This window comes from Triturus cristatus, chromosome 4_1 (genome assembly GCF_964204655.1).
Source record: "Triturus cristatus chromosome 4_1, aTriCri1.1, whole genome shotgun sequence".
NCBI lineage: Eukaryota > Metazoa > Chordata > Amphibia > Caudata > Salamandridae > Triturus > Triturus cristatus.
Genome location: NC_140585.1, coordinates 381,127,240 through 381,140,574, shown reverse-complemented (window position 1 = coordinate 381,140,574; position 13,335 = coordinate 381,127,240). Strand labels below are relative to the sequence as shown.

Below are 13,335 nucleotides of genomic sequence, written 5' to 3'. Positions count from 1 at the left end.
GGAACAGCGCTACCTCCAACCCCTGGTATTTAGTAGTGCCCATCTCCCTCGCAAGATGGAGGGACACATCTCTGTCTTGATAGTTAAGAAGTCTTGCAATTATCGGGCGCGGAGGCTGAGGAAATAAAAATTATGAGGCCTATGTGTCCCTGTGTGTTCCCCGTCGCTCATGTGCACATGCATGTAACCTATGCATTTCCCCTCCATGGCCTGTCTTATCATGATGCTTATGCTATAACGTGGCCTGCCATCATCCAGTCTCCCATGAGAGAAACGACAAATCTGCACCGAGGCCTACACGTTTTGCATCATGTTTTCCCGCATTTTCATGAAAACCCATGTTTGTGGCTCAGCCAGAGCCGAAAAGAGGTTTCAGGCCTCAGACGCTGAAAATTGCAGCTGCGTATCCTTGGCCTCGCACACTTGGGCCTCAGCCAAAGGGGCCCTGTCCGAGGTGCCGAGACAGTATTGAGCACGGTTATCTGCTTACTCCTACTGAGCCACATTCCTGCCTGGAGAAGGAGGAATAAACACGACCCGTCTGCAAGAAGAGAGCCTAGCCTTTCCGTCTCTTTTCGTGTGATTGCAAAGCTCACGTCAGTGAAAAGCCCATAGCCCCGATGTAAGGCCCACGCAGTAAATGAAGAAATAGATGCCACATTGGCTCTTGGTGATGGGCAACCTATGTCACAAATCAGTCCCTGCTCCAGACTTCAGATATCAGATAATACAAGATGTGCTGGTCGTCCTGACACTGAAGGCCTCACTTCCAGACTCCCCGGTTGCACAGCAACCCTTCCCCACGTCAGTTACACGTCATGCTCGAGTTGAGCACAAGTAAGGCAAAGTTCCAGTAAAATTCCAGCTGATCACGCAACCCCCTCCAGGCATCCACCCACCTATGACACTCACCTATTATCATCAAGTCGACGCCCACCTTCACGCCTACCTACACACCCACATGCTCTTATCTCATTCTCTCTTGCTCCGCCTGAAGCACTCCTGCTTACGTATATTATTACAATGTATATATACTGTACTCTGTGAATAAAGTTTGAGAATATTTTGAGAATTCTGATCCTGATCCCTTGTGGTGATGGAACTATTCTCCCTATAACTCGAGTTATTGGAATAAAGCCCATTTGAACCTGATACCACGGACTCTGCCTCTTGCTTTATGCATGATCATATTGATATTATAGAAATTCTGAGTGCGTAATACTTTATTTACGACAAGGCGCCCCTGGGACAGGACGTGGAGCGAGAGACCGGTGTGCTCTTTCCACCACCAACACATTAGAGAAATGTTCCGCACACAGCATAGTTTTGAGCATTTCTTCAACATAGAGTTCCAGTTTGCCCGTGTTGGTAGATTCAGGCACCCCCGTGATGCGCAGATTGTTGCGACGTGACCTCGCCTCCAAATCTTCGCTTTTGGCCCTTATGACCTCCAGTATTTTCTCTACCTCGGTACATGACTTCGTGATGCTTTCCACCTTGTCTTCTGTATTCGAAATGCGCTGTTCTGCCTCCGTTAGACGCACTCCATGCTTGTCTAACTTTGCTGTCATGGTATCCATACGCAGGTTTAGATTGTCAATTTTACTATCAATTGTATGCAAGCTCTGTTGCATTGCCAGCATCATTTTTTCCAATTTAGTGCTGCTGCCTGCTTCCAGGTCCGTCTCAGTGTCCAACGCTGCATACATCTGTGTTGTCTTTAAGCGCTTAGACTCAAACGAGAGTTTAGACTGTAGATGTTTGTCAGGTATCCCCATCGCGCTGTTACCGGTCTCAATCTTTTTAGTTCCACTGTGAAACACCGTCCACAGCCTCCAGCAGTCGGCCAATCCACACACTCCAGGAGACTCCAACACCGTCTCTCCGCTGCAAAGGGCCAGCGATCCTGTTCCAGAGCTACACAGTCAAGTAAGCCAAATATCGCAGTGCTTTTGGGAATCAATGCACGATGCCACAGTATCACGGTGTTTACAATGTGTAGGCTCTACACCGCGATTCTAGTAGCACCCTAACAACGGGGTTACATCGGTCTGCACCGGACACCTCGCACACAGCGACTTCTGCCCAGAGTCCCGTGCTCAATGCCTGGCCTGCTGACTTGTCACGCAGCACTTCCTTCCCTCGCAGTCAGATTGAACAGTAAGCACAGCTCAATCGTCTTAGGCACAAAGCTGTTTGTTCCTACCTTCAAGCTCTTCCATCCATGAGTTTCAGCAGCCCTATCCCGAGTGGGCCGTCACCACCCGCAGTAAGCACGCCGAGACAACAGTCTATTAATCCAGACCGCGACCTAGTAATACAGAGCAGCTGTACCTGCACACAATGGTCCACTTGGGCCTGGGAAATTAAGGGAGGCAGACAGCGAACTCAGGCTCTGTGAGTGGAATGTGGGAGTAGGGCCGTTGACTTGGACCATCATGGTAAAGTTAAAAAATGCTTCATTGTCTTGGTCTGCTTATGCTTGTGAGACTTTCCCAATGACGACTTAAATGATGACGGATGTGACCTTCTACACAACCAGGATCTGGAGCGGTGTGGAGTCGCATGATGTTGAGCCATCAGGATCTTCATCGCCCACTCCCGAATCACTTTAGGATTCATGGTGCAGGTATTGGGATGGGTCCTGGAGCCAAATCAAGCTACAGGGCACCACAAACAAACCAGGTGGGTGTCCGTCACAGACATTTGTCTCTAACAGGCTCCACAGAAAAATATGTTAAAAAATGCCCGGGTAGCTCTACAGATCTGCACTGCTGATGCGGAAAAAAAGGAACTGATGTCAGTGCCCTGGGGGTGACACCACCATAGGCCCTGTACACATCAAACCCGTCGAGGGCGATGCATAGGACACCGGCGTGGAGCCATTCAATGCCACTTAACCCAGGTACTGTTCAAGATTTTCTGGATCCACTCTCGCACCTGGGGAATATTCTAAGGAAAGGAACCTGCAACTCGAAGTATCTTGAAAATAAAATAGCGGCCTTAAATCTACTTTGACAAATTTACATTTGTAATAAATGCAGGGATAATGCAGACATGCACCAATCACTCCTTTTTCTTGCATGTACAGAACTGTTGAATACAATGTGAACTAAGTAAACAATATAAAGTAAACAAGATAAAGCGTCATGCTAATTATGAATTAGAAGATCTCTGCAAAAAATTGTATGGGCGATGACTAGATCTTATTGTCACGAATCACACCCACTCCTTCACTCTAGAAATATTTATTTTCAAGATAAATCAGTTTCACCAGATGAAATGGAAAGCAGGCTCCTCACGGCAGGAAGTTTCTGAGTTACTGAAATAAGCAGCGAAATATAATGCATTCTGTCAAGCTCGACAAGGCATATTTTTCGTATGTGTGTATGAAATGCATTTCATGCAAATCTGTACACCTAAACTGCATTTAAACTATCAAAATAATTGCACTCTCAAAAATATTCAGAAAACTGCTAAAGATAGTTAGGATTACATCCTACTTGTCAGTATAACAAATGAATAACAACATTTTGTTTAGAATGAAATGGCGAAACAAGCCGTCTAAATATAATTAACAATATAATACACAATGAAAAAATTGCTAACAATACTGCAGGCCTTACATAGTTAAGTGATCAAAATTAAACATAAGACCACAGTTAGGTATAACCAAACAGTTTAATTTCTTTAGCACTGAACACATATGATATCCAACGGTGGACTATCTGCCTAGTCTTTCTTCTCCGCGTCATCACTTTCTCCATATTGAGTAAGATCCAGAGTCACTGCTCGACTGAACATGTAGTCATCTTGCTAAAAGCGGGACAAAATGAGGGATCTGATCATTGCACGTTCATATCTTTATATCATATATATAAATATGCAATATGGCCATAGGTAACAGCAAAAATACTTTACTCTCTGGTTGGTATTATAGCAATGGTAAATATATTTATACAGTAATCAAAACAGGCACGGAGGTTTCTTCTTTCGTGAGTGTTACTACCCATTACACAATTTCAGGCCTCATACCTCGATGTCATCGCTGGTGGAGGGGTTTAACAACATAAACAAGCCCTCGCAAAGAAGCCAATCGTTTCCTTTGACTGTTGCAGCATAAAAGGCATTTCTCAAGTTTCAATAAGACAGAGAACAGTTACCATTCCAGCACATCATTTCCTAAACAAACAAAAAATCCCACACACATTACAGAACGGCATGCTTTGCTCAAACAGACAAAGCACAGGCAGCGAGTTTTAATAGATCCCTCAGCCTATAACTCAACTTTAAGGGCCGCCCCTGCAGAAAGTGATGAGGGGCCCCTGAGTCTCCCATATATCACAGATATTCATTGGCCTTGGGTTGATTTGGGACCCCCCTTGAGAGTGGGGGTCCCTGATAGGTTGGGGTTCCTCCTGCACCGCAGAGGCAGCAGGGCCCTGCTTACACACATATGGAATAGGCGTACCCCTAGGCAGCAGTGTTAAGTCAAACACACACACACATTCTCGCATGCATTAGGTACATGAGGCAGTGCACACTACCAGTATCCCATACAAAATAGCACAACGCAGACAGCAGCTGTACACTGCTTCCTTTACGCACACCAAAGGAGTACAGCACAAGCTGCAGCAGTACAAGCTTACCTTGTACACAGAACAGGTGTAGCAGACAGCAGCAGTACAAGCTCTCGTACCCCCCACCCCCCCCCCCCCCACTCAGATCTCCCAACCGCACCAGGTACAACGCGGTTCAAGAAGGATCCTAGGTGCGACACGTAAAAGCACTATACAACAGCCTGCTAATATGACCAAACGGCACTCTTGACCGGGGGACAGTAGACCAAACGCCTGGAGAAATTCAAGATTTGCCCACGCCGGCCCAGGTTTGTAAACATATAAAAGCCATGAAAAATGACAGAGCTCCAGGCCCCAATGGCCTTCCGGCCAGCATATTCAAATGCACAACAGAGATCTGGACAAAGGTGTTAGCCCCCTTTTCCACGAAGCTTATATTGCTGCGCAGATCCCAGGTTCATGAAGGGGCTCCCTTCAATGCCGGAACTTCAAATAAGGAGACACGGGGGTGTGGCCAAGATGGCGACTGAGTAGGACGTGCCTACTTATCGCTCCGATCCCCTGACTGGGCCCAAGCCTCACAGCGGTGTATAGTGGACCCCCAAACAGCGTTCCAGACCCCTCGCTGGTCCAGTGTACACCCGCAAGTTTGTGAAGCGGAGCGGCGCTGACATCTACGCGCCAAGATCGGCGCTCCGGCCTGTGCTGAGGTCCCCATAGCTTGCGCGGCGAGCGGAGGCGCGCTGAGGCCGGCTCCCGCCTTGAAAGAAGGCCCAACGGGGGTGTCCTGGAAATCCGAGCGGCGGCGGGCGGGCCCTAGGTGGCGGGGCGCCTCTGCCCTAGCTGGAGGAGAGCACCGGAGAAGCGGAGAAGTGCCAAGCGGTGGCCTCCTTTGATCAGCAGGGTGTGTGACGCGGACCTGGACCCGGGGGCCGCTGACCCCGATCGGACTGCCGGTGTGGTCGGACAAGCACGGGATCTTCGGCACTGAGGTACTGTTGGTCCCCCCTGGGCCCCGCGCTTCCTCCCTGCAGAGTTTGGCCGGCTGGCAGCAGTAGGTCGCGAGTATCGCCCGGCGGCCTTGCGGCAGTGATGCCTGGGCCATACGTCCAACTCACTGGTGGGAACCCCGCCCTGTCACGCGGGTGCGTTGTCTTGGGCCGCACACTGAGGCAGCAGGCCTCGCATGGACGTGGTGCCCTTCCACAGGTGATGCCGGGAGAGGCCTTGAGACCCCAAGGAGTGGTGGCAGTGGAGCAACGGCACACACGCCTGGGAGCGACGCGGTTCGGACGGCGGCACAGGCGGTGCAACCAGTTGGGCAGCTACAGCTGGAGGGCGGTGGGAGAGAGGGGGGCCTGGCAGGGGCGGCCCGTGCTCAGAAGGGGTGACTTACGGAACAGCCCCTGGTGGTGACTCGTGAGGGGACCCTCCGGGGGAGCCACATGCTGGAAACTGCATGCCGGGGCATCGCCTTGGCTGACTCCGGGCTGTGGGGAGCGAGACCGACAGAAGCTGCTGACTGCAAGGCGTGGATAGCCGCTTATCTGCTACCAGGAGATCTACAGCCCCCTACCATCCCCCACACGGCTTCACATTTGCAGGTAAAGGAGACGTGGCCGGCTCAAGATGGCCACAAACAAATCCACGAAGGATAGGTCGGTGAAGGATCTTCTCCTCAAGGCTGGTGCTGGGGGGTCAGAGGCGTCACGGTGCAGGGGGGACCTCAAGCTGAACAGGACCAGAATAAATCAGAGGGGCCGGAAACCCATAGTGTCCTCGAATCTCTCTTCGCTTCCCTCATGGGGGAATTCCACGCCATGAAAAAGGAACTGACCTCGGAGCTCCGCGAGATACGCAGGGACATAGATTTGGTGGGGTAGCGAGTCGATAAGCTGGAGACACAAGCAACGTCGCGGGACGAAGAAGTCGCGCAGATCCAGCAGGAGGTCCTCCATCTGCAGGACCACCAAATAGATCTCCAAGCCCATGGGGAGGACCTCGAGAATCGTTCCCGCCGGAACAATATCCAAATTCGAGCAGTTCCTCAGGGATCGGAGGGGCCGGACACTGAAGCCTTCGTTGAGGAACTTTTTCGTCATGGTTTGGGGGCCCCCCAGGAGCAACGGATTAAGCTCGAACGGACACATCGTGTCGGACCCAAGAGACCGGCGACTGCTCCCCCTCCAGATATCTTAACACGCGTTCATGACTTTCAACTTAAAGAACGCATCCTCTGAGAGGCAAGGGCCAAACACCCTATAGACTTCCGTTCCTGTAGACCACTTCTATTTCAAGATTTGGCGGCCCCTACTTTGCAGAAACGACGAGAGTTCCTGACAGTTACGGCGTTCTTGCGCTCCAAAGACATTTCCTACTCCTGGGGCCATCCTTTCCGGATCATTTTCAAATGGGAAGGCAAGCTTCGTCGGGTACGTTCCCTTCGTGAGGCCTCTTTGCTTCTTCACTTGCCAGATAGCGAACGTGATACTCCGTAACTGGAGATCCCCACCGGACGCCGCAACAGCCCAGCAAAGTGGCAGCGGGTTGGGAGCCCTCCCCTGCGCCTTCCCCCAGACCCAGAGACAATGGCTAAAGAGCGTAAGGCTGTGCTGGACACTTTGACAGAAGACTCAGCTGCCGCAAACTGAAGCATGCCTGACTCTGGTAACACCAGCCTTCACTCTTAGTGGGTTCCATGTGGTATAGCTGGCTGGGCCTTGTGCGGGATGCGGGCGGCTCCTGCTATCCATTCCACGACTCTCCATGGGGCGGATTGCCCAGGACATTTGTGGACTCCATGTGTTATTGTTTCTAGTTGTTTGTTGTTTACTAGGGGAACTGGGGTTTCCTCCTCCTCCCTCCAGATATGGCGGGTCGCTGGTGCTTACAGTTAATGTCTTGTATCTGACTTTGCAGGTGGGGGTGCAGCCCTTCTTGGCATGTCCTCTACTCTCTTCTCATGTCGGCTGATATCCATATTTTGTCCCTTAATGTTAAGGGTCTTAACAACCCTATCAAACGGCGGGCCGTCCTGTCCTTCTTAAAAAACTCGGACGCCCATATTTGCCTCCTCCAGGAGACACACCTCCTGCCTTCCGACACCCATAGATTGAGGTCCAAAGCCGTTCCTTACCAACTGTTCTCCTCTCGGGCCTCTAAGACAGTGGGGGTGGCGATCCTGGTCTCTGCTAAGTTCCCGGCTCGGATTGGCAGCAAGCAAGCAGAGATAAAGGGCAGACTTTTGGCTTACACCTTCACGCTGGGTCCGCATGCTTTTACGGTAGCAACTGTCTATGTCCCCAATGAGGGCCAAGAGGGGTTCATACGGGGGGTGGTACATGAACAAACCTGCCTCCGAGACAGGTCCTTGCTTTTAGGGGGTGATTTTAATTTGACCTTTGATGGAGCTGTTGACTAATCTGCGCAGCGATGGGGGCAGACTGGGGCCCTTTCTGAGAGTGGGAGGCGCCTCCTGGCAGAGGCTGGGCTCACAGATATCTGGAGACTGAGACACCCAGGGAATACACTTTTTATTTACACCCCCACAGGACGTACGCCAGGATTAGTCGGCGGTGCGGGCATCCCTGTCTTTACTCCATCGGCGGCCCCCGTAGGTTTTGGCCCATGTGCGAGATGATGCTGCAACACCCCTCGGTAGTGGAGCAAGTTACTAAATGCATTACTGATTACTTGGTCCTCAATAACTCTCCCACTATTTCCACGGCAATCCTTTGGGATGCACTGAGAGCAGTAGTCAGAGGGGAATTTTTGTGCATTTCGGCAGCAGACAATAAGGATAGGAGGGAGAAAGGGAAGCGACTATCAGGGGAGGTTGTTGAATTAGAGCGAATTCATCAGCGGACAGGGACACCCAGAGTTTGGAAGCAGCTTAAGGCGGCCAGGGCACAGTTGGCAGGCCTGGATGTCGATAGGGCTGAATACGCCGCCCTTCGAGTGAAGCATGCCTTCTATGTGGGGGGGATAGGTGTGGGAGGCTCCCCGCTAATAGGCTGCGCGCTCAGAGACAGGCGTCTCGCATCCACGGGGTCCTGGACCAAGAGGAATAGGAACACAACACTGACCACGAGATTGCGGATGCATTTAGACAATTCTATGAGACCCATTATGCTGCCCAGACCTTAACCGAGGAGGGACCGGCCGGCTATCTGCAGGGGGTCTCCACGGCCAAATTAGTACTGAGTCAAGCGGAAGAGCTTGAAGCCCCTGTTAGGCTAGAGGAGGTCATCTCTGCTATCTTTCGCTTAAAGCCTCATAAATCACCTGGCCGTGGACTGCTTCTCCTCTGCTTTTTATAAAAAGTTTTGCAATATCTTGGCCCCGCTGCTGGTGCAGGTCTATAATTCGATTGGGGCTGCCACCCCTCTTCCACCCTCCTTGCTTGAAGCACTGATCACGGTGATTCCCAAGCCGGGTAAGGATAGGTGTTTGTGTGCATTTTTTCGCCCTATCTCCCTCCTTAATGTAGATCTGAAAATCTTCACAGGGATCCTGGCGCGGAGACTCTCTCACCATCTGCCTGGATTAATAGATCCGGATCAATCTGGGTTTGTACCCTGGCGCCAGTGCTCCGATAATACCAAGCAGCTCCAACATCTGGTAGATAGGTCTGAGCGCTTTCCGGCGGAACAAATTATATTTTCAGTCGACGCTGAGAAGGCGTTTTGACAGGGTCCACTGGCCGTATCTCAAGGCGATGCTCTCTCACTTTGGCCTGCCACTCCGCTTCATCGATTGGATATTTGGTAGCTACGCGGATTCCACTGCCTCGGTGCGAGTGAACGGGATCGCCTCAACTGCCTTTCCAATACGTAGGGGGACGAGACAGGGGTGGCCTCTGTCGCCGCTCCTGTTTGCCCTGTATATGGAGCCCATGGCTCAAAGGGTTCGAGATGATCCCTGCATCGCTGGGATGCGTTCTGGGTGGACGGAACACAAACTCTGCCTCTATGCGGATGATGTGGTGGTCACGCTGGAGTGCCCCAGGGATTCTTTGCCTGCCATACTAGCTGAGTTGGACCGGTTTGCTTCTGTATCGGGCTTTAACCCCTTCGCTGCTAGGCCTCCCCCCCGTGCTAAGCCTTTGTTTGGCTATTTGGGGTAGTTCGCGCTTAGGCCCCTGTAACTTTTTGACCACATACGTTATCCACGCCAAATTTGTGTCCTTTTCTTCCAACATCATGAGGATTCTAAAGTAAATTTTGGTTGGTTTTTTGGGGAAAATGGGAAAAACGTGCTGCAAATGAAAGTGTCTGTTTTTTTCACTGCAAATGGTATCAAAAAAGGGTTTGTGGGGCTGAAATCACCATTTTCCCAGCTTTTGGGGAATGACAGACTTGTCAGAAAACCAAAAAATGTTACACAGTTTTGGCATTTTTCTGGTTATTTTTGTTGCTCAACCTCCTTCCAGTTAATGGTAGAAATGGGTATGAAAGCAATAATGGATCCTGGAAAGCCATATATTTTAGAAAAGTAGACATAATTCTAAATTCAGTAAGAGGTAATTTGTGTAGATCCTTCAAGGTTTCTTTATAGAAACTAACAGTTAAATATAGGAAAAAACTTGAAAATTAGTTGAAAAAAACAGCTATTTGTGTCAAAGTTTTCACCTGTAACTTCTTCTAATTATGACAGCTCTTTGAAAGCAATATACCGTTACATCCGCTGGACCTTACTAGTTGTGGGGATATATAGGACTTGTAGGTTCACCAAGAACCGGACGAACCCAGAGCCAAAAACTGAGCAGCGACTTGCAATGGTTTTTTATTGTGTACCGGGCATATAGCAATTATTCTGGGAAAATGTATAGATGGAAAAAATGGTATGAAAGACCTATGTATTTCTGAATTGGGAACAAAATATAGAGTTTAGAAACAGTAGATATTTGCACATTTCCGAAATTGGAAATACTCAAACTAGCATGAAAATTATCGGTCATTTTTCAAAATGCCTTATTGTTTACACATTGTCTTTCATTTGGAAGGCAGAAATGCATCGAAAGTCAATAGGTAATAACAGTTGCTCTACAAATCTGAATTACCCTAAGTCTCCCGATAAAAATGGTACCTCACTTGTGCCCACGACAGGAAACGGCGCAAAACGCAACGTGGACACACCACAATTTCACAGTGAAAAAAGACCCTTTTTTTGTTAAGTGCCTAGCTGTAGTTTTTGAACCCTAGCTCTGCCGGCACCTAGGGAAACCTAACACACCTATACATTTTTGAAAGCTAGACACCCAGGGGAATCCAGGATGGGGTGACTTGACTGGCTCTCACCAGGTGCTGTTACCCAGAATCCCTTGCAAAGTTTAGTAACTTTAGTAACACTTTAGTAACACTTTACTAAAAATAAAAAAAAGTAAAGTAGTTGCTACAAAAGTGTAGCAACTAGTTACAAAGTGTAGTAGTAAAGTGACAACAGGGTTTCAGGTGGATACGAGAAGGACCAGGGGTCCTGACACTGGGTGCGGGAGGGGCACAGTTGGTCTGCCTTTGGCCCACCAGTGGCATGTTCGCTGTACAGCAAGTGATGCCACTTGCTGTGCAGATCATTGATGGGAAATCCAGTGATGTCACTTCCAGCGCAGATGGATGGTGGGAAGAGTGTGAAGAAATGTGCACCTACAATCAGCCTACTGGTTCTTTCTCAGATGGACATGGCTTCCAGGGCTTAATTTGAGCGTGAGGTGGGGCCCACCAGCATACCTTTTTGGGCATTGGAACTAAGTTTCACCATCATACTTTTATTCACTACAAAACATTGAAAGGCAAAAAGGAGGAGGAAGAGAAAGACGGATAAACAGCAATAAATGGAGAAATCAGGAATGGTAAAGAACATGTAAAGATGACAAAAAGGGACAGGGAGCGTCCAGTGGTGGATGAAAGAGACATGAGGGGGACTCAAGAATAGATGCCTTGGTATTCATACCCTCTAACTTCAGAAGCACTGGCGGTGGCTCTGAAGAAAACTTTGGTCATCAGCACTTATTATTTTACCAATTAAGCACTGATGGCCTCTGTCTTTAGGACCATCTGCCCGGCCCATCTCCAGGAAAGACGTTTCCCAGGGCAAACAAGGTCCCTAAGACACAACCTGGTTCCCTAAATCCTTGTGGGTCAGCAAGACACTATGGGCTTCATTTACAATGAGGCTGTGCCACCAGAGCATCACTTTTTGTGATGCTCCGATGGCGTAGTGGCCTGCTCCATATGTACCAGGCAGCACTAAGCCACTTCACTTGGCTTAATGTGGCTTTGTAAACATTGTTCCCTTTAACACAGTTTTTGTGTTAAAGAGGCGTGCAATGGGTATTGCTGTGGGTGTTCCCAGCAACACCCATGTCTTTTTGACACTGCCCCAGATTTACGAGGAATCGTAACTCTAAAGTAGGGTCAAAAACGTACGCCTCCCTATAGGAGGTGTGAGGGAAGTGCAACGAGGAGAAATACCTTTTTTTTCTCCTCGGTTTTCCTTTGTGTGTGGCATTCTGCAGCACATATAGAAAGAGGAAAACACCTCTTGTGATTGTTTTGTTCCATATACGACAGATACGGTGCATTCCTGCCCTTTTCTTTTGCCATAGGGCAGCACAGCAGGAAGGCCTGCGGTGCAGCCCTATGTCAAAATCTTGTAATATCATTTATAGTCCTTCTTAGCTGAGGCCCAGAAATTCTACATAGAACTGTGGACACAATTCTCTCCAAAATCCAGTATCAAAAAGAAGGGAGAGGGTTGTTGCTCGAGTAACAGCTAACAAAAGAGATGTATCAGAAATTAGTAATTCATGGGTTTTTAAAAGACAACACCAGTCTGTGACTGGGGATCATCCCTGATCAAATCAAACTGAAGTTTCACTTCCTTATATATTTCAACAGTGTGATTCAGTTCCTGCTTTGGAAAGATGCTTTACTGCAACACCTATCCGAGTGTCCTTTGCGTTACAGCAGTAACCTCTTCCTGCCCAGCTTTCTACTCAAACTCTTCTCAATGCTGGCCTATTCCAGACAATCCAAGAAATTATCCACCCCCGAAGGTCCCTCCCAGTCCCATCCATGGTGGAGTTGTTTCCACTTGAGCGAAGATGGGCCATCTACACAAAAAGGACAAAGACCCAATTTACAAAAAAGTGTAATAGTAAGTGAGGATATTTGAATCTCTGCTTGAACATAATATTACAGTACCCAAACCTTTTCAGGAGTATGTGCCAGATGTATCAACGCTTTTTGCCCGTTTGCGATCGCAAAATGCGTTTTGCAATGTAACAAACATTTTCAATTTGCAATATGGGTAATCGCAATTATTTGCGCTTACCTAAATGCAGTTAGGAAATCGCATTTGTGATTCCCTAAATGCAATTCATGTAGCTACCGCAAATTGCGAATTGGCATTAAGGAATCATAAATTACCACCAACTTCTAATTGGTGGTAATTTGCAAATTCTTAGAAAAATTCACTTTTTTGCATTTTTCTAAGTGCCGTGTGGCACACATACATGCTCTTAGGGTATGTATGTATGCCACATGTGCACACATGCATATTTCAGGGGTGCATCAGGATGGCCTTTTTGCCCCCTTGCACCTATGAAATTGCATGCACAATTTGCAAGTACCTATTTGGTACTCCCAAATTGTAAATATCTTCCCATTAATTCCTATGGGCCTATAGGCCCATAGGAATGAATGTGAAGGCATTCCTTAATAGCAAATCGCAATTTGCGATTCGCTATTAAGAA

The 13,335-nt window shown here is 48.7% G+C and overlaps 1 protein-coding gene across 1 annotated transcript in view; it reads right to left on the bottom strand.

Annotated features, from left to right (window-relative positions):
- Positions 1-3,282: 3,282 nt before the first annotated feature.
- The window catches only part of SMC1B (structural maintenance of chromosomes 1B), a 2,533,210-nt gene continuing 2,523,157 nt past the window's right edge, over positions 3,283-13,335 (bottom strand). The window contains exon 25 of the mRNA XM_085652431.1: positions 3,283-3,816. Coding sequence (XP_085508557.1) covers positions 3,733-3,816 — 84 coding nt within the window. The 3' untranslated portion in view covers positions 3,283-3,732. The remainder of the gene's footprint in view (positions 3,817-13,335) is intronic.